This window comes from Chelmon rostratus, chromosome 13, assembly GCF_017976325.1.
Source record: "Chelmon rostratus isolate fCheRos1 chromosome 13, fCheRos1.pri, whole genome shotgun sequence".
In the NCBI taxonomy this organism is placed as follows: Eukaryota; Metazoa; Chordata; class Actinopteri; order Chaetodontiformes; family Chaetodontidae; genus Chelmon; species Chelmon rostratus.
The window spans coordinates 16,401,885-16,428,583 of NC_055670.1; the positions used below are offsets into that span (position 1 = coordinate 16,401,885).

A 26,699-nucleotide genomic window follows, 5' to 3' on the forward strand; every position below is an offset into this window, starting at 1 on the left:
AAGACAATACATTGCATTGTACACAAACATAAAGCTTTTCAATGTAAAGCATTAACTTATTGTTGTAAATGTGCAGTTTTCTTCTCTTTAGAAGATTTAAGAAGATATTATGAATCACTTTATTTACCAAAACATCAAATCTTAAATCGTCTGAATTACAATTCTGTATAATCACTGCACAGTTCTTTCAATCTGCGACAAGCAACTGCATAACAAATTAATTTTACAGCTGGCGGTCATCCATCGTTTTACAGAAGAAGCTCCGAGGCCAGAGAGTATCGCATTTTAGAGATTCGTCTGTTAATCCTCCTCAAATCTGAAAGGAGCACTCAGACCATCTTTAATCCTAGGTGCACTTAAAGTGTCTCAGTCTGTGCAAGTTCTGGATGTTGGCTAAGCCCAAAGGCTTAAGTTTGCCACTCAAGTATTGATCCTCAAATTCTAAAGGACAACAGCAGCTGCCAAAACGATCCATACGTCCACATCCAGGCACACAGAAAATTTGGTTGACGTGAACAACCTGCAGAGAGCGAAAAGAAAACCTGCTCGACCTGAAGCAGCCTCCCCAGAGAGCGAGAGAGAGAGAGATTGTGTGTTTGTTTGAGGACAACAGGATACAAAAAGCAAACAAACCTGAATCAAACACAGCAGAACAGGATACAGTAAACACTAACACAAACCAGTGCTGTGTGTTTCAGTACCTGTGTGAATGCCCAGAGGGTCGAAGTTCTCCATGTTGCAGACAGTGACGCAGTTATCAGCCACGTCTCTCACCACCTCATATTCCACCTCCTTCCAGCCCAGCAAAGACTTCTCCACCAGGATCTGGCTGCTCATGGCCAGAGCCTACACAGAGTATTATTAACTTAGACGCCGTGCAGCCACATTAGCTGTTCGACAGCAGGTTGACACAATAACATAAAGACCCCTGAAATATCAATCAGCGCAATAGCTCTGAAACGTAAATGCTGCCAAAGGAAAAATTCCACTGGTAATAGTAAACACCGTAATATGTCTCATCCCCCACACTAACTGACCTTGAGTCATTGAATTCACTCAGAAACATCTCAGATTAACTCACTTTTATTGGTTTTACACAGAAGATAACATAAAGAGCTGCAATAAGTCGATGAATCAATCACAAAAAATAAATCGCAGCTATTTTTATAATCAATTCATCGTTTTATTTCTCCATTAAAAATGTCAAACATGTTCTGGTTCCAGCTTGTTATATATAACAGTTTTCTGCCTTTCTTTGTCATTTATGCTGATAAATGTCAAGTCTTTGTTTTTGGACTCTTGGTTGGACTAAAGAAGCGTCACTTTGGGCTCTGGGAAACTGTGACAAGCATTTTACAGACTAAAGGATTCATTAATTAATCGAGGAAATATTCAGCAGATTGATCCATAATGAAAATAATCATTAGTTGCAGCTGTACTCATTATCCAGTGCAGATGAATTAAATGCGAGTTTATGCAAACAGATAAACTATTTGCTCTAATGATTTAACATAATAAACACTTTGCCTGACAATATTTGTATTTAATTTCTTTCCAGCGGAGGAAACTGAAAGTGGTGCACCGACTCTAAATGCTACATTTTAAAGATTGGAAGGAAACATTTTCAAAAATCTTTAACACATCTAACAGCATGATGCAATTCAGTTAACCCCCACCATGAACTACAGCCTCAATAATTATCATAGGGTCAAATGAAGACATCTGACACAGTAAAAACTGTAAACTTACATATGCTGTAGTCAATTTGCAGGATCGCTGCTTGCATCAAATTACAGTGTTACTGTATTATGTGTGCTGTTGTGTCTGTACCAATGCAGATTTCTGCACAGGTTTTTCCAGTGTTTTATCTTTCCAACATTAACATTTTTCAAAGAACAGTCTTAAAATGACTTTCCAGATAAACTACAATAAATGTGCCTTTTTTGGGGGGAGAGAAGAAGGGGTTTCATTTGTTTTTGCTGTTCAAAATTTTCTCAGCAATTAACAAAGAACATGCTCGTAGCCTCCCTATATAATATAATATATAGCAAACATATAGCAATTTTCCTTTTGATCATGCTGAGGACATAGGATTGAGTGTTTAACTCTATCTCTGCCTTGTTCCAGTGGAACAGACACTGAGCAGAATTGATAAAGCAACATTTGCAGTTCAAACTTCCAAATGAAGCACAAAATAAACACAGAGGAACGCAGCAGAACGTACAGCGTTGCATAACAAGTATGCACCGATCTAAAACAGTGTGGCACAGACAGTTCATTTTGCAGCCTGTGATCACAGATTAGAACCAATTGAGTTGTCAGACATAATGCTGGATACTGAACGAGCACAAAAGAATGTTGCTTAGCAACAGCAAACTACTTCTTTCCTGGCGGAGCACCAAAGAAAAATATCTAAACAATTTCAATGCTTTTATCTTTGCTCAGGTTAATACCGTAAACATGGGTGAAGGTAAGTTTGTCAGTGAAAGTCTTGGTAAAATCCTTCAATCACTGATTTCATCAAATGTATGTAAAGGGAAAAAATGACAAAGTATAACATTATAATTGTGTCCAGATGCGACACTATGCCGACACTGCACCATTTATTCTAACCTTGTGGGCGGTTTCCTCCAGCTTTTCCTTGTTGGCACACAGACCAGAGCCCAGACCTCCCAGTGCATAGGCCGATCGTAACATCACAGGGTAGCCAATCTGCTCGGCTGCTTTCAACGCATCAGACACCTGAAAGATGCACACACACATTATACTGTAAAGAAACATAATGTTAACAAAACATCCAGGATTCATCCCCCAGAATATAGTATAAACCATTTGTCTCACAAGGTTTAGAGAAAGTAGATGATCTTTATTTGTCGTTACTGGATCCTTACCGACTCCACAGCGATACTGGGTGCGATCTTCTCATTAATCTCCATCAGTTTGTCAGCAAAAAGCTGTCTGTCCTCTGTGGCCATGATGGACTCCACCGGGGTTCCTAAGACCTTCACCCCATACTTCTCCAGGACGCCACACTGGAACAATTCAACTCCTGGCCACCGCACGAACACCAACACACACAGATGCATTTACACTTAAACATACAGACACTTTAAACAAGTATGAATTCCCAGTAGCTGCGACCAAGTATGCACATGCACCCCATGCTTTCATGCATTCACACACAGCCTCACAAACACTTGACCTCCATGGCAAATTTCAGCCTCACAGTCAGAAAGTTGTGGTTGCTATGGCAAAGCTTTGTGGAACAATGAACAGCTGGATCGAGTGAACAAGATAGAGAGCTGCTGATCACAGCTAAAATGTTCTTCCAGAGCCATCAGAAATGGATTTTGGGATGGGGTGTGTCTATGTGTGTCTTTATGTTTGGCCATTCAGAAGCTATGCACCTTTGTGTTATAGGCCACTCCCACGGCCACACAACCCTACTGCCAATTAGCATGAACAGTTAATCAGCTGTCCTTTGGCTCATGACTGACCTTTCTAAGCTAAAAAGACAAACTTGTTAGTCCAAATGAGGAAAAACTTTGCTACACACTGAAGCAAACAAAAGGTCTCACCGCAGTTGAGTGCAGTCTGTCCACCCATGGACAGCAGGATGCCATCTGGACGCTCGGCCTTGATGACTTCTGTCACAAATTGTGGCGTGACGGGCAGGAAGTAGACGGAGTCGGCCTGCTTGGTGCCCACCTCGTTGGTCTGAACCGAAGCTATGTTGGGGTTCATGAGCACCGTTTTCAGGTTCTCCTCCTGCAACAGCAGGAGAGTGAGGGTTGACTGGGGACCATACAGTGCGCACATACAGGATTATTCAAACTCGCTATGTATGAAAGGTCTTTTGAAGGTTATCACTAAAGTCTCTTCTAAATGTCACAAATAAGATGTTTAACTTTTAAAATAGGATTGTAGGAGAAGTGGAATTTTCTAAATCAGCTGGGTGCTGTAATTTTTAGCACATGTTACTCAAATGTTGCATTTTTTAAGGAACTATTTTCTACAAGCGGTTGTACAATTTGCCTGCATCTACATTATGTTCAGGCGTCATGACAAACTGTTTTTCTGTGAGTTACAGGTTCAGTTGCTGTTTTATCTCTTACCTTCATGGCCTTGATGGCCTGCGATCCAGAGTAGTCAAACTCTCCAGCCTGACCGATGGACAGACCGCCAGATCCCAGAACCAGCACCTTTGACACCTGCGGTGATAAACAGTGATTAACAGCATGTAATACAGTAACTGACAGCAACTGAGAGCATGAAACTCAATCTGCAATGAAACACAGATACATTCATTGTGTTTAACATGATGAACCTGATGTAAAACTTTCATTTAGAAAGCATCATACTGATCTTATGCAGTCAAAATAAATACAACATCCAATTTGTATTTTCCTGTGAGGTGACCTATTTGATACATTCTCTGATCATGTTTTACACTTAAGAGTTAATCAAAGCCATGGACTCAACCTCAACACACCTCCAATCACCTGCTGCTCATGAAGTTCAGGTAAACCTGCTGACGTACTGTACCTGGGCTCTGGGAGGGATGTAGGGTTTCTTAGGCATCACTGATACTATGTTAGCGTCTTTTCCTTTCTGGATCAGGGATATGAAGGCATCGAAGAGGAACTGTGGAAACAAAGACAAATGCCAACATAACCATGGTTTGAATCCCATGTTAAAAACATTCGGAGGAGCCTTGCTTTCAGTTTTTGTCACCTTCCTTGAACATTGAACTAACATTTCACACTGCTTCATGAAGACAAAGCACCCTGAGGTTGTTAACAGATCACGATCTGGCTGAGGGTACAAAGTTTTGATTGTGGAACAGATTTCTCTAAACCTGATCCCCTGATTCCCAGGGTCTCTTCTACTTATTTATTTGGATGAGCAAAAACCACAACACCCGTTTGATCTGACATGCTCTTAAAAAACATTTAACACAGAAGAACATCTCATTGATTTTATCATTTCAAACCAGTGAGAAGAAACAAAGCAGAAATATTGATTTCGTATTATTTGTACAGAGTGATATAATGCACTTTTTTCCCCTCAGCCAACTGATGATAATAAAGTAAATGCTGTGTTTCAGACTACAAAGATATGAAACAACTAGTTCTTGAAATTAAACATGCATTCAGGGCTGTACATACAAAAAAAGGTAGTGAAATTATCTAGTATAGATATAATCTAATCAGTGGCATCAATTATAACGCAGTTAGAATGAGTCTGTGTGATAATTGTCAACAGCATTATTAGTTTTATTGCTGTCTAAGAGAAACACATTCATATTTTGTACTTCCCTGCCAATCAAGACCAAACAGTATTTGTCATGAGCACCTTGTGCAGAATATGACCCCAAAAAGTCAAACCCAGGTGGAAGGCAAGAATTCTCCAGCAGAGCTGTCAAGGGGACAGGACTCATTATTCTGCCTTAATATGACAGAGGTTGCAGCGTACTTTGACCAGGATTAGACCTGCAGTCTTTGCCTGCCGTGCGGGAGACAAGAACTGCAGCACGGAATCATCAGCGCTTTATTGTAGGGACAGACTCAGGCAGACGGCGGTCCTCCTGAACACCTGCGGCCCCGGTGCAGTCAAACATCAATCAAGCACTGATGTAGTGACTGCTTATATGTTCTATTACTTCTTACTACATGTCTGGTTTACATACCAAACTATTCACATATATATAAGCAAACGCCTTTCACCTCACTGCTCCCTGCAGCTACTGTAACTTCTGATACAATCTGCTTTTGCAAGTCCGGTTTCAGTGAAAGCTTCAGCTGAATTTAGCTCAACTTTTGCTGAGTTGCATCCTGTAAAGATACCTTTACCGAACTCTACGACAACATTCAGATATTTTCTGTAGCAGCCTTTAATTACCTCTGTGTCGGTGGGACCGCCTTTAGCCTCCGGGTGGAACTGGGCCGTGAAAATGGGCTTAGTGTTGTGCATGATGCCCTGGAAAATATGTAGAGTTGATGTAAGGTACTTAAGCTAAAGCGGTCAGTATTCTGCACTTCATTCGTTAGCATTTCAGCACCTGGTGAGATTATTTTTGTAAAATACTGCTGTTTTGTAAACTAAGCTCCGCAGACATATTTGCTTGACCACATTTAGTCTGTAAGAGAAACTGGTGCTTTTCACCTAAAACCCAAGGAACAAAAATATTAAAATTCCTGGCTGTGTTAGAAAAACTTGAGTGAAATCAACCTCGTTGGTGCCATCATTGGCGTTGATGAAAAGCGGGCTCCACCCTGGGGGCAGGGACCTGCTGTCTATGCCGTAGCCGTGGTTCTGCGCCGTGATGAAGGCCTGGCCCGTCATCACTTTCAGCACCGGCTGGTTCTGGCCCCTGGGGAACCGCAGACAGGCATAAAAAACAGTATGTATTTATGACTCATTTAAGCGAGACGACGTTTTAAAATCTCTCAAACCAAATAAAAACTTTACAGTAGAGAGAGTGCAACGTGACAAATAAACAGTGTTTATGTACGGCAGGACTTAAAGCTTCCCTGTGGAGTTTTAGACCTCTAGAAGCTGCTGGAGCTGTTTTTCATTGAGTGTGTTTTAGTGATAACATAACTTTTGTTTGTTTACAAGAAAACTCCAGAGGGCCCCCTTAAATCTTTATGAGGATGCTGCAAGAGTGTGCATATTGTGCCTTAATTAGCTATTAAAGTTTCACCTGTTGCCCATAGGTAGCTTATATGACTTAGCTCCTGCAGCCAGAGCGGTGATCTGGTTGCCCATACAGATCCCAAACACTGGCTGGGGACGATCACTCTCCAGCACCTTCACAGGACAGAACACACACAAATAATACTTATTAAAAGGTGCACTGTTGATCATCATATAAATGTAATCTGCGTCATGAATAAAACGTGTGTGCTTCTTTTACAATGTTGGAAATTCAAGAGTAAACGAGGTCCCTAAATGATACGACTCTTTTAACTTTGCTTGCTGTAAACGAAAATAAAGACAACATTGTTTTACTTTAATAGATTTAAATAAAAGAAAAAGCAAGTCAGTTTAGTCTTAAGTGTAAAAATATATCTTATGATTTTAATATTCCAGCTGAGTCTTTATAGGAGAATACAACTTGCAGCACTATATACAACTACTACTCTTTAAAATCTCATCTGTTGCACAGACATGGAATAAAGTTTCAAATCTTATTCAAACAGCACCGTGTCCTACCTTGCGGACATTGCCAATGAGCGTCTGGGCCAGAGACGGATCTCCGGGACCATTGGAGATGAACAGACCGTCGTATTCTAGACTCAGCAAGTCCTGATCCCACGGTACGAGGTGCACCTCTGCTCCCCTCTGCACCAACAGACATATGGAGCACGTTTGACAAAGTCCAGAGTTTTTGAACAATGATAATATTGGCATCAGATAATTATTAAGATACATTTTGTCCTACATTACCAATTACTGAACAAATGAGAATGTTCCAGACACTTGCCAACAGAACAATAAAAGACAAATATAGGACTTAATTTTACAACTTAATACAAGTTAATATATAAATCATAAATAACAACTGGAAACAAAAGAGAAGTCCACTGTCTCTTGCACCTGTATGACACAAACAAATACTGGAGGGTGTTTTTTTATGTCTGTGTGTTGCAGAAAATGTGCAACAGGGTATGGACTGTTCTTGCAGATAGAGTCATAAAAAGCATAACTTCTGAGTGTGTGAGCCAATGAGGACGCTCACTCAACCACTTCCTCCGCATCCATTCTCACCTTAACCAGCAGGCGAATGATGTTATGTTTAATACCACAATCAACAGCCACCACTTTGATTGGGTTTCCTTTTCCAAAAACCTTGGTTTCCTGGTGGTTGAGGGGACATAGAGAGGTTAGAAGAAGATCTGATTTGGTCTGTTGTTCCAGGCCTGCCTGCCGTCATAGGAGCAACAACAGTTTTGGGATGTTAGATATAATAGCTAGCAGCTGTTACCTTGGTTGAGACCTCTGCCACCAGGTTTTTCTTGTTGGGGTCAGATATCTCAACAGGCTGCCCATCAAATTCAATCTTCCCCAAGACTGTGCCCTGAGGAGAAACCACAAGCAAAACAACAGAGTGAACAACCACACCGTGTGGAAAAGCGGAAGCCGTTCAGGCCCGTTTTTACCTTGTCTCTGATGACTTTGGTCAGCATTCTGGTGTCTATTCCAAACAGTGCCGGAACCTTTGAAGAAGGAAAGTAAAATTGTAAATGTACCAGCAGCAGAGTCCTCCTCTGCAAGGAGATCTGAGATTACGCCAGATATTTGGTCATTTGAATCCTAACCTTCTCTTCTTGCAGCCACTGTCCCAAAGACTTGACAGAGTTCCAGTGGCTGTACTCATGGCTGTAGTCTTGAACCAGAAGACCAGACACCTAGAAACACCAAAGCACAACATCAGTGTTTTAAAAAAAGATTATTTGAGTCATTGTTCAGTCCATAAATTGTTAGAAAACAGTTAAAAATCTAAATCCGAACAGCTTTTTCTTCTTGTTCCTGCAGTTGGATGTTTGAGCGTCACTGTGCTGAATGATGCACGAGTCTGACATTAAAAGGCTGTTTTTCACATTCATCTGCTGAAAGTCTGACGTTTCTCTGCGCTCACTGAACATCTGATTTTAAGAGGCGGGCCAAGGAGCACGGTTTGTGACATCACAGTGTGGAAGCCAATCCTGGTCCACGAGTCAGGATACACAAGTGTGATGTGGAAACCTGAAGCCTCCAGTGCTCAAACACTGAGAATGAACCTCACAGTGAAGTAGGCAACATCTTGTGATCAAAGCATTTTGTATATATTCTGGAATTTCTTATGACATATTTGGAGTAGGTGTCTTAATAATGATTTTAATGCAGTAACTATACTATACTTTTTTTGCAGAAAAACAGATCAGACACACATTATTTGTGTATACAACTTAATACATGTCTGCAGCCATGCTGGAGGCTCTGTGGGGCTTTAATTAGCAGTGTTTTGAGCAAAATGCTAATGTCAGCATTCTAATATGCTCACAATGACAATGCTAACATGCTAATGTTTAGATTTTTATTTGCTTTGTTACTCCCTCCAGTAGTGTGCTTCACACAATAAAAATAGGAACTATTGAAATACTATATATAGACAACAAGAAAAAAAATACAACAAAGAGCAAATGATATGTGCAAAAAATATGAAATATTAAATATGGTATGCATGTTTACCATGTAAGGCATGAAAGTTTAGAAAGCTACTGTAACATCTGCTAATTAGCACTCAAAAATAAATTGCAACTAGGGCTGATAGTTTTTTTTCAAGCATTAAGTCATAAAAAAAATAATCATAACAAAAATATTGACAAATCACCAAAGTGATCATGATTTATCCTCAGGGAGACATGAAAGTCTGTACTAAATTTCATGGCAGTCCATACAAATATCAACCTCGTGGTGGCGTAAGTAGTAAGTAAGAGGATCACGAAAATCAGGATTCATGGATTTATCCTCTGGGGGCTATGAATGTAAAAAATAATGTCACAGTGATTCATCTCATCATTCTTGAGATATTTGAGTCTGGACCAAAGTGCAGCATTAACAGACCAAAAACAACCCAATCTAGTCATTTTTTCAGCTCTTCTTTGCAGCACTAATCATTACTGAACTTCTATGGCCAGGCAGTAACAAGGACAAAAAGAAAATTAAAACATCATAACGATGTGAGAGGGCCACAGCAGAAATATTTAATAAATAGCCTGCAGCACTGAAGCCTCCAGAAACCCTGAAACCATCAACCGCCATTGAGTTTCCTACCTGGATGTGTCCTGACTCTACATGTTTTCTCAGGCCCAGCTCGTCCAGCTCCTGGGTGTTGGGCACCCCATAGTTTCCTACAATCGGGTAGGTCAGGGTAAGGATCTGACCCCTGTAGCTGGGGTCAGTCAGGGCCTCAGGATACCTAAAGCATGGAAACAGCAGGACAAGGATATTGTGATGTGATGAAGCGTGTCATCATGTTGGTGTCTAATGAACACACTTAAGATGCAAGCTCAAGGCAAGGTTGATATTTTGGCATTTGGTATCTTAATATGTAACCTGCACTTACTGAAGTGCACTCTTTTTGTCTGAAATCTAATGTAGTTCGACTTCTGTCAGCATGCCTCCTTCTTACCCCACTAGGCCAGTATTGAAGACCAGTTCCCCGGCTACAGAGGCATCATGCCCAAAAGAAAACCCTTTCATCCTGGTGCCATCCTCCAAGACCAGGTGAGCTGTCTGGGCCTGGGAGTTAAAAGAGATTGAAGAGCAAAATCTCACCCAAAAATAATGCATTCCCTTTTTATGAAGCAGGTTTGGACAGACCAAAGGCAAAACTTTGAAATAGAAATGTTGTAGAGTTTGAATTTAGGAGTGGTGGCAACCAGTGAGCCACTGGGACTTCATGCTGAAACTGCAGGTCGATGTGAATTGTGCTGTGAATGCTGAGACAGACAAATCTGTTCTTCTGTGTGTGTGTGGGTGTGTGGGTGTGTGTGTGTGTGTGTGTGTGTGTGCGTGTGATAAATGTGAATATAAAGGTCAGTGGCCCACTAAGACCTCCAGCTCGTGGCCATCAACACTACACTTTTTCTCTCTTGCAAAAGTCTCATTAAAGATAAAACGTAATATATTGATATACAATGTTGATGCAACATGTTGAAACCATTATGTTTTTTTTCTTTTCAGGCTCAAAACATGAGTTAATTCTAGCCTGCAACCAATACGGTATGCAATCCGAAACTTAACCATCGACAACTCTGACCACGAAATGTGTGAGCTTTTCTGTGGAAGTGTGACAGGAGAAAGTAAGGTGTCGAAATCAGGGCGGATCTCAAACATGATGCAACTCCGCCTATAATTAAAGACATGATGTAACAAAGCTTCAAGAGAAATAGTAGCATTAAATGTGTCACATTTAAACTCTCCTGACTGTTGGTTCCTGGTCTGCAGGACATTAAAGACAGAATCATATTACAATACACAACAAAAGACAACAACAAAACATTCAATATACAACCACTACAGAGGAGTGGACCTAGCTGAAGATGTGTCCTTCCATCTGTATGCTACACATTATGAGCCTGCAGTCTGACAATCTCATCAACTAACGCCAGAACTTTTTTGTGAGTAGGCAAGTGGTTTCATTTGTGTGCCACCGCTCCAAACGGCATTTAAAATCATGCAATTTACTGCAGTCTTTCTTAATGGCACATGCACATACATCAAACAAATTACTTACTATACTTTATAGAATCACACGAAGCCACGTGTCAATTCGGCGTGATGAAAGTCCACCAGACAGAACTTATTTCAATGCAATTCCGACTTTTCCAACTGGCTCATGCTGCAACCTTCCGCACATCATGCAGCATTTCTGATGCAAGAGTGGCTTTACGGTGACTGGGAAACTGCAGCAAAGTTTGAATTATGCTAAAATAAAAGCTGTTTTTTGTGATGGATCTATGCCGAATATATGACTAGCTCCTGCTTTTGTTGGGAAAGAGTTGTAACCGCTTTTTATAGTTTGTACATTTGTGTATAGGCTAGAAATAGCAGACTTCATAGATTTTTCAGCGGAATTTTGGTCTCAAACCCAGAGGCACACTGCGGCGTTAGCGCTCAATTGGCGGCACTTCTGGGAACTTTTGAAGTAACACGGACAACAACAGTTTTCACTCACACTGTTTACTTACCTTCACACTAAAATGTTTGGTAGTTTGAAGTCTCAGCCAGGCCGACGTGTTCCCGACTCCCCTGCCAACCACACATCCATGTCTCAGAGACTTAACGACGCTGTAAGCTAACAGGATTTTTGTCATGTTATCTTAAGTTACTCTTTTAGTAAAGTTGTACAGACGCGAATGAAGAGTTGTCCGATATGAAAAAAGAAACAGATAGTCCCACAAACTGCCAACTTTACTACTACGAGTATATTTCTTTTGAAGACACACGTTTGAGCGACTTTTTGGCTGCCCTCGTGTCCACACAGACAATTCACCGGGTGCTTGAATAGTTGATCGGGATTGGCCGCCGGGGCGTTGTTTTCCTCACCGCGCTGGGCGCACAGCGTTTACATTCGTCCCCAGGAAAACGCCTCCTTTTTGTAAAATAAAGAGGAATGAATCCGGGATTCACATCTGTTTAAATTCCGAAACACACATGATTGTTAGTGTGAACGCTAAACTGGTTTTGCAGACAAAGAAATATAAGTCTTTCTGGAGTATTAACCTGTTAACCTGTCAAATAGAGCAGATATGTTTCTATAGTCTGAGTGCTTGTTTAACTTGTTTTTTTTTTTTTGTAGTTTTGTGTGTTGAGTTTGTGCACCATATGTTGGCTAACTTAAATTTTCAAATAGCCTTCCTGAGGAAAATGTTCAGATTGTCTTCATTTTAAACAGCCGTCTTTCATCCTGCTTCTGTATTGATGCTGTAAAAGAAAAAAAGTGCCACAATGCCAACTTTTAAAAATGTCTACTCCTGAGGAAATATTGATTACATAAACAGACTACATTTTAGCACACTGAAAAGGAACTGAAAGAAATTGCATGCTGACAAAGAGTGACTCCACCTGCTCACAGCAAACTTGTGTATAGTGCTTTCAGTGCAACAAACTCTTTACAACCTTCTCTTTGAGGCCAGTTGCCTGCAAAAAAAAAAAAGAGAGAGACAAACTGACCGTGGACAGGCTGCACCGTGGTGGGATTAGAGTGGTCTGTGTGTATTTGCTGATCACTGCAAGACTGGTCCTCTGTGGAGAAGGCTGCCTGACTGCCACTCTGCTGGGTTCAGCAGTCTGAACAAAGTGGGTGTGAGTAATAGGACCTGTGTAGATCAGGAAATACCTCCACACTCCAGAAATTGGACTCGGAACAATGGGCTGTGCTCTCTGTGTAACTTTGTAAGAGCTGGAATGCCATTTGCAAATCGTCAGCACTAAAAACTGGAGGTGCAGTATGTCATTGAATTCCCTTACATTTGAGTTCACTTTCTGCTCATAATAACACATGCATATTCTGATTCCTGACTTTAGGTTTGTGTCGGTCCTCCACGTTTGCCAAAATGGACCCTCCCCCTTGTTAACTGCAGATCATGTCCCCTGCTCAGTCCAGATTTAGCCTGTGCTCCTCCTGGGCAGTGCATCTGTGGAGCACTGGTGACATCCAGTGGTAACACTTGTAAAAGAGATTCAGAGACAGTAAACAGTACTGTGGTGACTTGATGCGTAGGTGACACTGCAGCTCTATATATATGAGTTATAGTAACAAGTGGGAAGCCTCTAGTATCAGTTAGCTGCCAGCGTGTCAAAGCTGTAGCAGCTTTACAGTTGACACAACACCTACAATAAAGTCTTTATGTTCACCACAGATACATGTTTATATAATGTAGGAAGTGATGCATTAAAGTACAAAATGTGTCCTTTTTTTGCACTACAAGATATTTAATCTCCACAAAGTACCATTAAGGATGATAACGGCTTCCTTTCAATGGCTACCTGGTGCGTTCAGAATTGATTACATGTTATTATTGATTTCTTACAAATGCCTAAGAGGCTTCGCTCCAAGATATTTTACGGGTTTTTAATTTCCCCAGGTCCTTTCCCTCTCCCTGAGATCCTCAGAGGTGTCGTTCCTGGTTGTTCCGAGCTCCAGATTAATACGCAAAGGTGAGCGAGCCTTTCGGGTCAGTCAGGGCTCATAGACTTTCAAATGACCTGCCTGCTCGAGGAGATCAGGGCTGCAGCCTCTGTCTGGTCTTTAAAATCACTTTTAAAAACCCACTTTTAGAAAAAGAAAATTTCTGTGATTGCATTTGTTTTGTGACATTTTAGTTCATTTTATTCTCCTAGTATCTTCTTCTTCATCATCCTATTATTATTATTGTTATTTTTATTATTACGTGTCCTATCACTACAATATAGCTGATCAGTGTTAACCACTTGTCAGTGTCTAACAGACATTTGGAGCAAAGAGCTATTTACTTGGTTGTGCTGAAGAGGCCACACACACTTAAAGACCTGTAGTGAATGATCATCTGTCTATCATCTCCAGCCTTTGATGATTAAAGCTTATCCGAACAGTGGGACACACTGAAGTCCGGACTGTTTAACCAGGCTGATCATGATGATTATGACTCGTGTGTGTGTGTTGCCTCCAAGACCAGCAGCATTTGTTTTTATTCAGTTTCTAGTGCCGCCCATTACACTCGATAATGATGAATATTTGATGCCACTTTATACTTTTAAAGGAGAACACATGCACACAAGTCATACAAATCCAGCAGTTGGTGGGAGTTTGCACACGAGCAGAATCCATCAATGGGGGGATAAAAATATGACCCATTGATAAAAGATTAGTGGTTTTTAAGAGCCACACGAGTGTTGAGTGAAGGGGCGATACTATTCATTTGGCTTTAAAACACAGGCTTCAGAACACACTAAGCTGCTATTTTTTCCTGATTCCTCACCTCCATTTAATCAACCATGAGCCCATTTAAAGTTGTTCTTAATAACACAGAAAGCACACAGCGGATCTGTAATTACCATCAGATTTACATCTGCCTCACATTAAGTGTGGAAATGTTTTTAGACGGCGAGAACACGAAGCCACTCAACACTTAACAAGGCAGAAACTCTGGTACTTTGTCAGCATCAAACATGAAGAGCTATTGCCTGCAGTAAAATAAAGTATAGATGAAACCATTTTCATTGCTAATGGTCTCTCACAGTCAAAGTACACAATTCAAACGCAAACATTAAATATCTGGCACTCGTCTTCCTCGCTTCCATCTGCAAATTAGAGTTTATCTCCACACATTTTAGACGTCTAAAATGTGATTAGTAATTCTTAAAGTTTAACAAATGAAGCTTTCTTAATAGGTGAAGGGATGTAAGTCTGCACACTATTTCACAAAACCTTGTCCCACTATCCTCCCAGGCTTCCGTACTTCTTACTTCCACTGTAATTAACTCTACACACAAGCGTATTTTAGCCAATCACGCTCTCAAAAAACAGCCTCAGCTACTCACTGTCAATAATGACAGAATCGCATACAATGGAAAATTGCTAGGTGATGATAGGGAGAACACGAGAGGCCTGTGCAATGTACTGTATGGAGCTTTATTACAGGGGAGGGCTGTGATTAGCTGCCTTCTAAATTCCTCCACTGATTGGCCGGGGTGCAGCCTAATGAGCTCCAGCGTCTGTCCTCGGTGGAGGGACCCCACATTGTCTGCGGTTTCAAGTGTGAGTTTCAGATGGCTGCCAAGCTAAAGAGAGGCCATGAATAGACAGGCAGGCTCCCTCGCCTTTCTCTCTGCCAGGTTTCCAAGCACTGTCTTGGTCCTGAGGTGACAGAAATAATAGATGGCTGCTTCAAGGGTCCATGAGGATGTTTGTTCAGTGCAGGATTAGACTGATACACCAGTTAGAAGATACTGCACTGGCATATTATTCTAAGGCAAGACAAGTTTATTTGTACGGCATCTTTCAACACCACAAGACAGATTAAACAGGAGTAGAGGCGTCACAGAGCAGCGCAACATATAAATGAATAGTACCACGTTTAATGTAATATGAGGGGATGGTAAACAGAAAAGTTTCAAGCCTCCATTTAAAAGAGCTGAGAGCTGGAGCAGACTTCTAGCACAGACCGCTCTGTGCTTAGCGTTGACTCTGGGGACGGATCACTTCAGATGTCTGGATGGTTCATAACTTAGCAGCAGATAGGAAATGTATTTTTGCCGTTAAACCTTCAGTACTTCATATAAAGTAAAGTAGGATTTTAAAATCAGTTGTTTAGCACACAGGAAGCTGGTGCAAAAAACTGAGAATTTCTTTATAGCTGTTTGCACCTGAATTAGTCCTGTGATAGCACACTTGAGCTGGATTTTACTCATCTATTAGCAGTACTGATAGCAGTAATAGTGGTATAGAATTATCTGAGTTGACAATTGTGTGGTCAGTGTGCAGGACCAGAAATAATACAAGCTCTACACGATGAACAACTTAATATTTTAAATGGCTATGTAAATAAATGCTGATTGAAAACAGGGTTGACATGTTTACTGTTACCTCCATCTTTTGAACTGTACTTTGCTCCCATCCTGATTCAGTGTTACAGTATGTGCTGTCAAGTTAGAAGAAGACCACGTCTTGTTTCGGGGCGTCATGACATTAAAACACTGTGATTGTCCTGCGACTTCAGCCTCCAGAGCGTAAAAGGAAGACCAAGCCATCAGCTGGAGAAAGAGAAGGGGGAGACCATCCCTTTAGGCCCATATCGGATTCCCTTCCTCTGTAGTGATGTAGTGTCCCCAGCGAAAAGGGTAGCGAGTGGCTTTGTTTAGCCTGCCCCCATCTAATTCCTCTGTGGCCAGTGGAGGGCTTTCGAGAGAGAGCGAGAGAGGGAAAGAGAGCATTCAGGCCACAGAGGCTGCATCAGCCCCCTTAAGGAGCCATGCCCCCCGCTCTTAGAAATCCCAAGAAACTTCACACCTCTCTGTAGGGACTATAAATAGGCTCCATCTGTGCCCCCAGGCTCAGTTACAGCCTCATTCCTTTTGGCATGGTTGGAGGGCAGGGAAGGAAGCACTCAGGGCTTGAAAGGGGGGGGGGGGGGGGGGGGGGGGGGGGGGGGAATCCAGAATTCAAAATCTACTCTCTAGTCATAGCTGACTGGGTGACCTCTGCCGCATGTTTCGTGGCAAAGGAAGTCCTGCGGTGCTCTCTGTCATTTCCTTCCCAGCAGCTACCCTCTCAACGCTCCATCTCCCCGCAGAGCAAAATGCCAATGACCTGGGACCATCCGCCATCTTTGGAATCTTACACCACACCGCGCTCGTCGCGAGCTCAGGTTCTTCACATTTCATTAATCACGCTCAGCGCAGGGGGGCTCCAAGTTTGGGACAGGCTGCTCGTCATTCCCCCCTCACTCAAGAGTTCGCAATACAAGTCAGAAACACTGAAAACTGAGGGTGAATTTTAGAAATGACTACGAACGCGTAGCAGCTGTTTAAACAAAAGTGTTTCAGATCACACAGGAGACAGTTATAGCGCCTGTCCTGAAGCAAACCTGGATGTGATGTTATGAAACGCCCTGCTCGTCCCACCCAAGGACAAACCTAGAGGGTGAGGAGGCGACACAGAAGAAATAGACCCAAGCAGACTAGCTTGAAAAAGAATTTCCCCCCAAAACGCCTCCTTCAGTCCAAACAGACACAATCCAAGAAAGCTCCTTCATCCCAGCTGATGAGAATCAACCCTGTTCAGCACGCTCTGCGCTTCATTCGATCAACATATTTCTCTTATCCCGGCGTGTGAGATCTTGTATCCTGCAGCATCCCTCTCTTGGCTGAATTATCTCTGCAGGATACTAAAACCAAGCGGCTGGCTAATGATGTTTTGTTGCAAATGCATCCAGTTTCTTCTGCTCAGTCTTGTACCCCACTTCGGTTGCTGCATCCCATCAAAAACATCCCAGTTATCCCATCAGCCCAAAATAATATTTTTGATCATGTTTGAGACACAAGCTGACTAACTTTAAACCTTTGTGCATGAAAGGCAATAAAGGGGTCAATACATAACAAGTAATGCTGTACCGTAAACAAATTACTTTAATTTCTACCAAAATAGCATTTTATTATGTCGTATGGACTCTTTGCACACACATTTTTGTTACCTCAGTTGCTCCAAAGGAAAAAAAAATACGACTGCTTGAATTACGGGCTGGAGAACCTCACGTTTAGAACATGTGTTGGCCTGCTGAAGACCAGACTGCCAAAGAAAGAGCACAGGTCAAGAAAGAAATGTCAGTAGCTCTGACAGTTGTCATTCACGGTCTTGACCCTAACCAGGATATTTATAGATCAGTATTGTTTGAGCTAACAGGCTAACTAGCTGCTTGCATAGTGTATGAACTGTTATGTAACCCTTCATAATAATACAAGCTTCATCCTCTCTCTTTTTCCACTGAGCTTTTGTTTAATATCACTGATCCATTAAATAATGGCCATCTTAGCCATGTCCTCTTCCTGTTGTTTTATCGGGTATGCTTGATGTCACCATGCACATGCATTGTGCAATGAAAATGGAGGAACTACTTCAAGGTGATATATATTGATTATATTGAAGGGGCAGTATACAACTTTTTTTAGCCATGTTAAGAGTGTGGCTCAGGGGATGACAGCGCCGGTCTTGCCACCAGTCAGTTGGTCCGCCACTTTGGTCCAGACTGAAATATCTCAACAACTCTTCTGTGGATTGACCTGGAATTTTGTCCAGGCATGTTCAATCAATCATGTCCCCCAGAGGATGAATCCTGAAGAGTTTGGAGTTTCCTCGAATGCCAACACAAGGTTTACATTTGTGGATTTTTTGAAATGGACATCAATTGGATGATGTCCAGACCTTTGATCTGCTACCACCAGCAGGTCAAAGTTTCATTTATCCTGTCAAATATCTCCATATTTACTAGATGGATTAGTCCAAAAAATTGTCCAGTACTTTAGTTCATGATTAAATACCTACAAAATCAATCACATTCCCATCAGACTCAGCTGTAGTTTGTGCTTGGTGCTAATGTGCTAGTGCATTAGCGCAAATGTAAGCATGACACAATAAACTTAGGTGGTGATAGTAACCATTACATCTGCTAAACATCTGCATGTTAGCGTGCTGTCATTAGCATTAAATGCCAAACACTGCTGCACCTACAGTGTTGCCAAACAGACCCATTTGCATGACTGTAGACTTGTTTTCTTTGCAGATGATTGTCTTACACATATTGTAAGTGCCATACACTGAACTTTAATTGCACAGGCACTGAGTGTTGTAAAATCTTCAGCCTTCCCAGTATTTCCATAAAATTGTGGTGGTAGTTATTACTCCTGCTCTGCATGTATTTGTTTAGTCGGTAAAGCCAGTAAGGCTGGATTTAAAGTGGCTGCACACTGGTCTGTTCAAAGTGTGTTGTAAACAGCTGAAAAAGCTCCGTCTTCCGAAATAATGTCTCTGATGTTGTCCAGAATAAAACAAATCCTTCACTAAAGTAAAGGTAGAAAACACCACCTCTCGTGGTCCAGGGGACCTTTGATTTGAATTTCCTCAGCTGAAGCCCCCTACCCTTTTTAAAAGATCTGACCTCACATCCCAAAGGAGCCGGACGGGGATGATGAATAAGTAAAGTGCTGCATGTTTAGTCAGAAGGGGATCGTTATCTTCACTAATGCGATACTTAGAATGTCTCAGTAACAGTATACCGAAATTTATTTAGAACCCTGTTTGTTGAGGCTGCTGGAGCAAACGCTAAGCACACACACTTATTCACTCTTTGAAAAGTTATTTTTGTCGTTTGCCATGGGAACTGGCGAACTGGAGCTGCGGTGACAATGGAAGAAATACTGCAGATTGTGTGTTAATGCTGCTCACACACTGCACACTAACTCACTTTGGATTAAAGAAAAACACTGTTTAGACACCTAGAATTAAATGCCAAATAAGCTTGAGCTTGTTTTGACAAGCTAACCTGCTATCACGTCTTAATAAAGCCGAGCTCTGTCGTGCTGCTGAATGCATTAAGATTCTATAGTGGTCCGACTGGACTGCTGCACAGGTGCAAGGACTGGGGCAGAGTTTCTATAGGGGGGAGGGAGTGAAGGGGAGTCAGACTTGGAGAAGGTGCAGCGGGGTGCCGGGGGTGAGCCTAGATGACAGCTGAGGGACTGAGGATTTCTCTGGCTTGCCCTAGTGGAGATGGGGTCAGTGAAAGAAAGTGGGGGGTCGGGTGGGCGGGGGGCTGTAGGGTGGAGGAATTTATGCAGTTCCTTCGTCACCAGGCCCAGTCACGGTGGTGGGGGCAGGGCTGCGCCGCTGGCACTGAGAGACAGATATAGACAAGAATTAAGGAGACAGAATTTGCACTCTTAGCCTTGTCTGGGTTACTGGCATCAGCAGCTGAAAGCTCTACTAGACCACCATCTCCTTGTGCCTTTACGTCACATCCTCCCCTGGAGCGGCGGTGGCTGCTCGACCCCCCCAGCACAGGGCCCTAAATTGAACACAGGTGCTGCTCGACCCAACACGCATTGTCAGTGACTAGAAATAAACAACGGCTCATTATTAGATCTGAAAGACACCACTTGCACCACCTGTCTCCCTAAAGCCTGCTCCTGCGGCAGTTTCTCCAGAACAACTTTGAACCACTTAGATCAGTCGATTCATCACATTTCTTTTTCTAAAACATATATATTCTGAATGTGTTTGCAAAATATTCATCCAAATATGGCACGCTCCATTACATCAAATGCAGATATTCCACATATGCTATGCGTCATTTTATACACATTTACCCCAAATTCACCCTGATGTAGACACATTTATATTTTGTGTGAATCTGGGTTTTATGCCATATTTCAAATAAAGTTCAGTGCAATGCTTGGATGCACAGCAGTTGGTAAAGATGGAACCATTTACGAGTCCAGCAGAGCTGCAGTGAGAGATGACTTACTCTCACGTCAGTAATATTATGGGGAATTTAACAAAAAGTGTCCGATCAGGACAAGGTTAAAACACTAAAATCATATATCTACATTTTGACATAACAGCCGCCGTTCTGAAGCTGCTTATGATGTTTGACTTCTGAAGATCTTGCTTAAAGAATAAGGGTAGATAAAGCCATCAGATGAGACAATGACTAAATAGAGTTTTGGTTAAGTTACCCTCACCTTCAGCTCCCATCAGATCCACACTGATACTATTAATGCTCAGGGCATGACGCCTTCTTCATTTCTAGGAAACACTCCTGGCCTTAACTCTGGCCGTTCATTGAACCATAAACTTCTACCTGACAGAGGCTGGTGTTTACCAGAGTAACATGTTACGCAATTTCACATTAGATCTGCTCATTACTTTATAGCGAAAAGCTCCCTCGGTGTTCTTTTTATTCCTTAATGAGCAGTTTTCCTTCAGAGACCACTTGCCGATCAGACTGTTATTTTTCACATCACATGAGATCAAATAAAGGGCAAAACAATACTCGTTTTTTAAGATATTCACATCTCAAAGCGGTAAACCATCCTCAAATAACCTAGATACTACGTTAGTCCGGATTGTGCGTATCGTGCGCAACGCTGTGCGTAAAAGTGGAACAGCTCGCCTGTGTAGTGGAAATCGCGGCCCCAGGTGACTCACACAGGGTTTCCAATGTTTTCGTTTTTCATTATAGATATATGGCATAAATAAACACTCTGTGGCCCCCGGCTCCATTTTCCATGTTTAGAGAGGACCCCTCAACACACACACACCCCTCCCATCCGCTATCCAATCCTCACACGGGGGCAGCGTTGACGGGGGTCAAGAGGAAAAATAGCCTCATATATATACGCCCAGGCGGTGATTTCTTGCTCCGAGTCCCCTCCACTCTGTACTACACTCCTTGTGTTGTCACCCGCATCGGGATTTGTTTGTGCTTCAGGGACAAAGTAGCTCTACTATCAGCTGAAATGGCACCCAAGAAGGACCCTAAGGCTCCCGCCAAGAAGGCCGAACCTGCGCCAGCACCTGCACCTGCACCCGAGCCCGCCCCTGCTCCCGCAGCTCCCGCTGTCGACCTGTCCGCCGTCAAGGTACAATGAGCGTGAAAGCATGAGTTCTGCTGCGGTGAGGGATGGAGATAGGAGGATGGCTGGGATTTGTTTTGATTTTTCTTTCCCCATTCACACTCACAGTTGCATGACGGAACTAGACCGACTTTAGGGGTCCTTGAGGGAGCCCCAGGGAAATCAAGCAACGTTTTTGTCATTTTTATGTCACACACACTAGAAGGAGGAACAATATGAGAGTTACTGAGGACTAGTTTGATCGCAGGTGTCAGTGTATTTACAGTGCAAATGCAGCCTAACTGCACACCCAGAAAAAGATTTATATCAAACTGGGGTCTTCGGTTTGATGCACATCCATTCTCACCTTAACATAACTGGCCAAGTGCAAAAACTCTTAACCAGAGCTGACACATGTCTATGAACATCTATGAGTGGACGCACAGTTGGTGGTGAGTTAGTGGGAGCAGCTGCAGTTTCCAAGGACCACATTCAGAGTGGACTGAGGAGAATGACTAGAACCATGGATAGCTCACTATGGTGTAGACCACGCCCCCCAGCTCCCTGGATTGGACTAACAGAGTAGTGACTAATGTGTGATGGCAACGCAGGGTGACTCCAAATGTGGACATGTTAATGTAGCTAAAGATGGACCTCCACAGATCAAATGCCACCAGCTAATTTTGGCAGAGAGACAAGTTTAATCCCTGCAGAGACCTGATTAATTAGTGTAGATTAAGCGGAAATGCCTGGTTATTCTGGCCTCTCTGATAAAAGTGGCCGTATTGTTGATAAAATGGGATGAGACAAGTCTTGCATTTGTATGTTTTATACTAATATGGCTGCTTTGTGTTGGCTTCTAGATCGAGTTCAGCGCAGACCAGGTTGAAGGTAAGTACACTTCATTTTACCTTTGCAGCCATGTGACACTCCATAAGGCCATAAAACTCATCTCTCCCTTCAGTATCTCTCGGCAGATCAGGAAAGCCATCAATACAATAAATCACTAAGCAACAGGCTTATAAGTAAATCACTGTGGCGTGCTTTGGCCTTGCCTTTAAGATGAACACTAGCTCAATGCCAGCCTGCAACAGACTCGGTACTGTATCATACAGTGTTGATGACAGACGGTCACCTCTGTCATTTTTGTGTTTTGACATACAACGAGAGCAGCCGATGTCTTGTGAAATCTGATCATGGCTCTGAAGCTCAGAGACAATTCAAGCTTCCAGTAATTTTGAAGTAAACTTTAAATAAAAAACAAAAGAACGCCACATCACAAAGAAAGCATCCAAAAAAGGGAGCACAGCTTTTTGGCTAAATGTTTTGCTAGTTATATATAAAAAAAAAAAAAACAGAAAAAAATTAGACATCAGGTGTCAAGATTGTCATCTTTTGTCAGTGCATAATAGTATATATAAAAAGGTGTGTTTTCCAAATGTGCGAAACATCTGCAGGCTTTCATTACAAACAAACACAAGCTGATTTAACTAATTATCACCTTCAACCTTCAACCTGAGCAGGTAAAACTAATAGAATAAATTAGATGGTTTCTGGTGAAAAAGCACTCAGATTATATTATTAATCCTAGCTGGAGACCACAGATGCAGAGGGCTTCATTTAACGATTAATTCAGCCAATCGCTGTGTCCTGATATGAACTGCAGCCTGTTTATTGGCTGGTTGTCGGTGAAATGGGACCCAATGATAATCAGTCATATCAAACCATTTGCCAAGAGGTTTCCATGGCAGTCAGAATTTTTAGCGGCTCATTTCAGGGATTAAAGGAGGATCATTTAGAATAGTTGAATGTTTGATAGAAGGAGAACCGTGTGTGCTGCTGGTCTCTTCTGATCCTGGACCGGACACCACCGGACCAGACCTGTCGTCTGGCCGGCTGCTTGTTACGCTGCAGTCAGCATTCCCTACTTTTACTCCCCTCGCCCACAGAGGGCCTTGCCTTTAAAAGGAGGGGGCTCATATTCTCAGCTATGTTTATCAATTCCAAGGTGGTCTTTTAAAAGAGCCCATAGCCCTGCTGAGAGAGAGAGAGAGAGACAGAGAGTGAGAGAGGGAGAGAGAGAGGGGAGACAGCTGAGATAGAAATAGGACAAGAGGTGACGGAGCTCAACAGGAGTCTGTCCATTCAGCCCAAAATACCACAACCTATAGAGACGTCTTGCCCTTGTCATATGATTGCCTTGTCATGGAGGCGCTGCCTCCACCTGCTGGCGGGCGTGCAGCAGCCACAGCTACACTTGCTGAAGTGCAGATCAGTGTCTCAAGCTACAGGAAAAAGGCATTTTACACACGCTAGAGCAAGTGTAGATATGAAATGAATTAAAAATACATTCTGAAGCTGGAGCTTGGATTGAATACCTCAAAATATGTTAATTATTTAACCTCAAATTGATATGACAGAAACATATCATCATGTATAGCATACATACATATGGAACAAAGATGAAACATATCTATAAGCTAACTCTACGTTAACATGATAAAAATTAAATTAAATAAAAAAAATCCTTTTTTTAAACAAAAATATTTTACTACTTTATTTTCTAAAGGAATAACCACAGTGGATATAATACTTGTATAGTTTAAAATCCCTCTAGCAATATTTTAAGAATATTATATTTTACAAAACAATGACGATACCCCCCCCCCCCCCCCTGCAGACTACAGGGAGGCCTTCGGCCTGTTCGACAGAGTGGGCGACAACAAGGTGGCTTACAACCAGATCGCTGACATCATGCGCGCTCTGGGACAGAACCCCACCAACAAGGAGGTGACCAAACTGCTGGGAAACCCCTCCGCTGATGGTGAGACATACATGTTTGTCCTGTCACTTAATTAGCTGAAGCTTTTTATGACACTTTTGGATGTTTCCTGCTATTTGTTATATTAACATTTAATAATTTCATGCACGATCATTTATCATTATTATTATTATTATTATTATTATTGGGACTGAAAGTCTACAGCAGAGTCCTGGACATACAAGACCTACCTTACCACCTCCTCTTAATGATAATGATATCAGCATGATCTGCAGTATGCGGACTAGTCATTAATAGCAGTACTTTCAAATAAACACTGTTATTGATCTGTAGTTCAACAGTGAGATTTGAATGAAGTGATATTTAGAGCGTACGTGGTAACCAGTAACGCTGGGCTCTGCTTGCATTCATTGTGTTACGGTACAATTTATAAAAGAGCCCCACAGTTTAAAGTTGAAATTAAAATGACCACTGGCTGCTTTATCGGCTGTAATCAGTCATGTTCAATCAAATCAGTTGTTTCTTCTCCTTCAAAATCAGTCTTCTCATTAAAAATGTGTTCTAGAGATAACACAGTCCAGTCACCTTGCTGCATGCACTGTCCCACGCCTGCACCAGGCTTTATGCACATGCTATGCAGTATGCCAGGCAGGTGTGGTCCAAGTGCAGGAGTCCACACCTTTCCAAATCCTGGTTTGTGGTCAGATGTGCAGCAAGTTTTAATCTTTCGACCATTAGAGGTCAGCGCAACAGTGCTTTCCTTCCATTTAAGAACTGCTTCAGTCTATACTGTATATTTGTAAAGTTTTTCTTGGTAAAGCCATGAAAAAGCAGAGATAGTAGAGCTATGTTTTGAAACGTGCCTCTGTTTTGGCCTGTGCAGACAGGCAATGAGGCCGGTGTAAATATAAAGAACTGAGGGGGAGATATATCATTGATGCTGGAAATGTGTTGAGGGATCTTGTCCACCTGTTTCCGATCGTCATTTCTGTCCTGTCTCACGCAGACATGGCCAGCAAGAGAGTAGAGTTCGAGGGTTTCCTGCCCATGCTCCAGACCATCATCAACAGCCCCAACAAGGCAGGATTCGAGGACTACGTTGAGGGTCTGCGCGTCTTCGACAAGGAGGGCAACGGCACAGTGATGGGTGCTGAGCTGCGTATCGTTCTGTCAACACTGGGTGAGTCAGGCCAGGCCAGGCCACTGGTGTGTCCGTCTCTCTGTGTGTTTTACTGTGTGTGTGTATTTTATTAATGCTGGTTGTCCTCTGTCTCCCCCCACAGGAGAGAAGATGACTGAGGCTGAGATTGACGCTCTCATGGCAGGACAGGAGGACGAGAACGGCTGTGTCAACTATGAGGGTGAGCCATTATAACTTTACATGTAAACTAATATAATAATATTTTATATTATGTACTGTTCAGGTATTATTTTACATATCAAATAATGATTCTTAAATCATTTTTAAGTGGCACGCCAAACAAAATTTAAATAAATAAACACCAATGATGCCACCAAAGGAATGATGCTGTTATGTTGTATTATGGGAAATGTAGGATCCAGTTTTTTTTAATCTTGACCCATACTAGGAACTAAAAGTCAGATCATCTTGATGTCTGTTGCTTTAATTTGGATCATTCTTGTTGTAAATCTGTCTCTCGAGTCCCTGATCTTTTGGAAGTCCATTACTAAATCACTGGAATTCCCCTTTAAATGCATACGTAACCCAGAAAGTGAGGTGTCAATTACCACTTTCCACAAATTTTCTAATAAAGTGAATACACAGTATTTTTTATGGTGCATAAATCAAACCAAACACGTTATTGTCAATATCTCAACGTGTGCGACATAGCTGTTCAAGCTGTGCGTTTGAACGTTAAAAGTTTTTACACATTCTTGTCCTCACTCACTCATTCCCCCTCTCTTCTGTCCTCTCTGTGTGCTGTCCCGGTCTCCATCTGCAGCCTTTGTCAAGCACATCATGTCTGTGTAAGGACCCTGCCACTGCGGTGGTGAGCATCGTATATGTGCAGACCCCATGGTGTCGCGACATCCACTCGCTGTTTCCTGTACCACCTGAGGAAGCAGGGGGAACAAAGGACTATGAGATGTCATTTCCTGAACCCTTCTTTTGTTTTGTTCTACACTTTTTTTTGTCCAACTGGTGCTTTATTTGTCCCTCCTCCTCCTGCTGCTCTTCCGGAAGCCGTCCTGATTTCCCACAAGATGTTTTTCCTCATCGCCATCCAAGTCCCCGTCTCATTGGGGTTTTTTT

At 42.2% G+C, this 26,699-nt stretch overlaps 2 protein-coding genes across 2 annotated transcripts in view; one reads left to right on the top strand and one right to left on the bottom strand.

The window, feature by feature from the left end:
• Window positions 1-11,955, bottom strand: part of cps1 (carbamoyl-phosphate synthase 1, mitochondrial) — a 52,701-nt gene extending 40,746 nt beyond the window's left edge. Inside the window, exons 1-17 of the mRNA XM_041950104.1 lie at window positions 11,742-11,955; window positions 10,181-10,290; window positions 9,823-9,967; window positions 8,325-8,414; window positions 8,166-8,222; window positions 7,991-8,083; window positions 7,774-7,863; window positions 7,219-7,347; window positions 6,707-6,813; window positions 6,232-6,373; window positions 5,902-5,979; window positions 4,546-4,644; window positions 4,116-4,211; window positions 3,579-3,768; window positions 2,892-3,049; window positions 2,614-2,742; window positions 702-846 (exon numbers count right to left, since the gene is read on the bottom strand). Of these exons, the coding sequence (XP_041806038.1) occupies window positions 702-846; window positions 2,614-2,742; window positions 2,892-3,049; window positions 3,579-3,768; window positions 4,116-4,211; window positions 4,546-4,644; window positions 5,902-5,979; window positions 6,232-6,373; window positions 6,707-6,813; window positions 7,219-7,347; window positions 7,774-7,863; window positions 7,991-8,083; window positions 8,166-8,222; window positions 8,325-8,414; window positions 9,823-9,967; window positions 10,181-10,290; window positions 11,742-11,867 (1,984 nt within the window). The 5' untranslated portion in view covers window positions 11,868-11,955. The remainder of the gene's footprint in view (window positions 1-701; window positions 847-2,613; window positions 2,743-2,891; window positions 3,050-3,578; window positions 3,769-4,115; window positions 4,212-4,545; window positions 4,645-5,901; window positions 5,980-6,231; window positions 6,374-6,706; window positions 6,814-7,218; window positions 7,348-7,773; window positions 7,864-7,990; window positions 8,084-8,165; window positions 8,223-8,324; window positions 8,415-9,822; window positions 9,968-10,180; window positions 10,291-11,741) is intronic.
• Window positions 11,956-21,459: 9,504 nt separating this feature from the next.
• Window positions 21,460-26,687, top strand: myl1 (myosin, light chain 1, alkali; skeletal, fast). The gene is made up of 6 exons (XM_041951548.1): window positions 21,460-21,669; window positions 22,506-22,533; window positions 24,323-24,466; window positions 25,431-25,604; window positions 25,708-25,785; window positions 26,389-26,687. The coding sequence occupies exons 1-6, from the start codon at window positions 21,547-21,549 to the stop codon at window positions 26,415-26,417; spliced, it is 576 nt and encodes a 191-aa protein (XP_041807482.1). The 5' UTR covers window positions 21,460-21,546; the 3' UTR covers window positions 26,418-26,687.
• The last annotated feature ends 12 nt before the right edge of the window (window positions 26,688-26,699 follow it).

Coding starts and splice junctions, on each gene's coding strand:
- myl1 (XM_041951548.1), top strand. CDS start 21,547: ATGGCACCCAAGAAGGACCCTAAGGCTCCCGCCAAGAAGGCCGAACCT. Junction 22,534..24,322: donor CAGCGCAGACCAGGTTGAAG/GTAAGTACACTT, acceptor CCCCCCCTGCAG/ACTACAGGGAGGCCTTCGGC. Junction 25,605..25,707: donor TATCGTTCTGTCAACACTGG/GTGAGTCAGGCC, acceptor CTCCCCCCACAG/GAGAGAAGATGACTGAGGCT.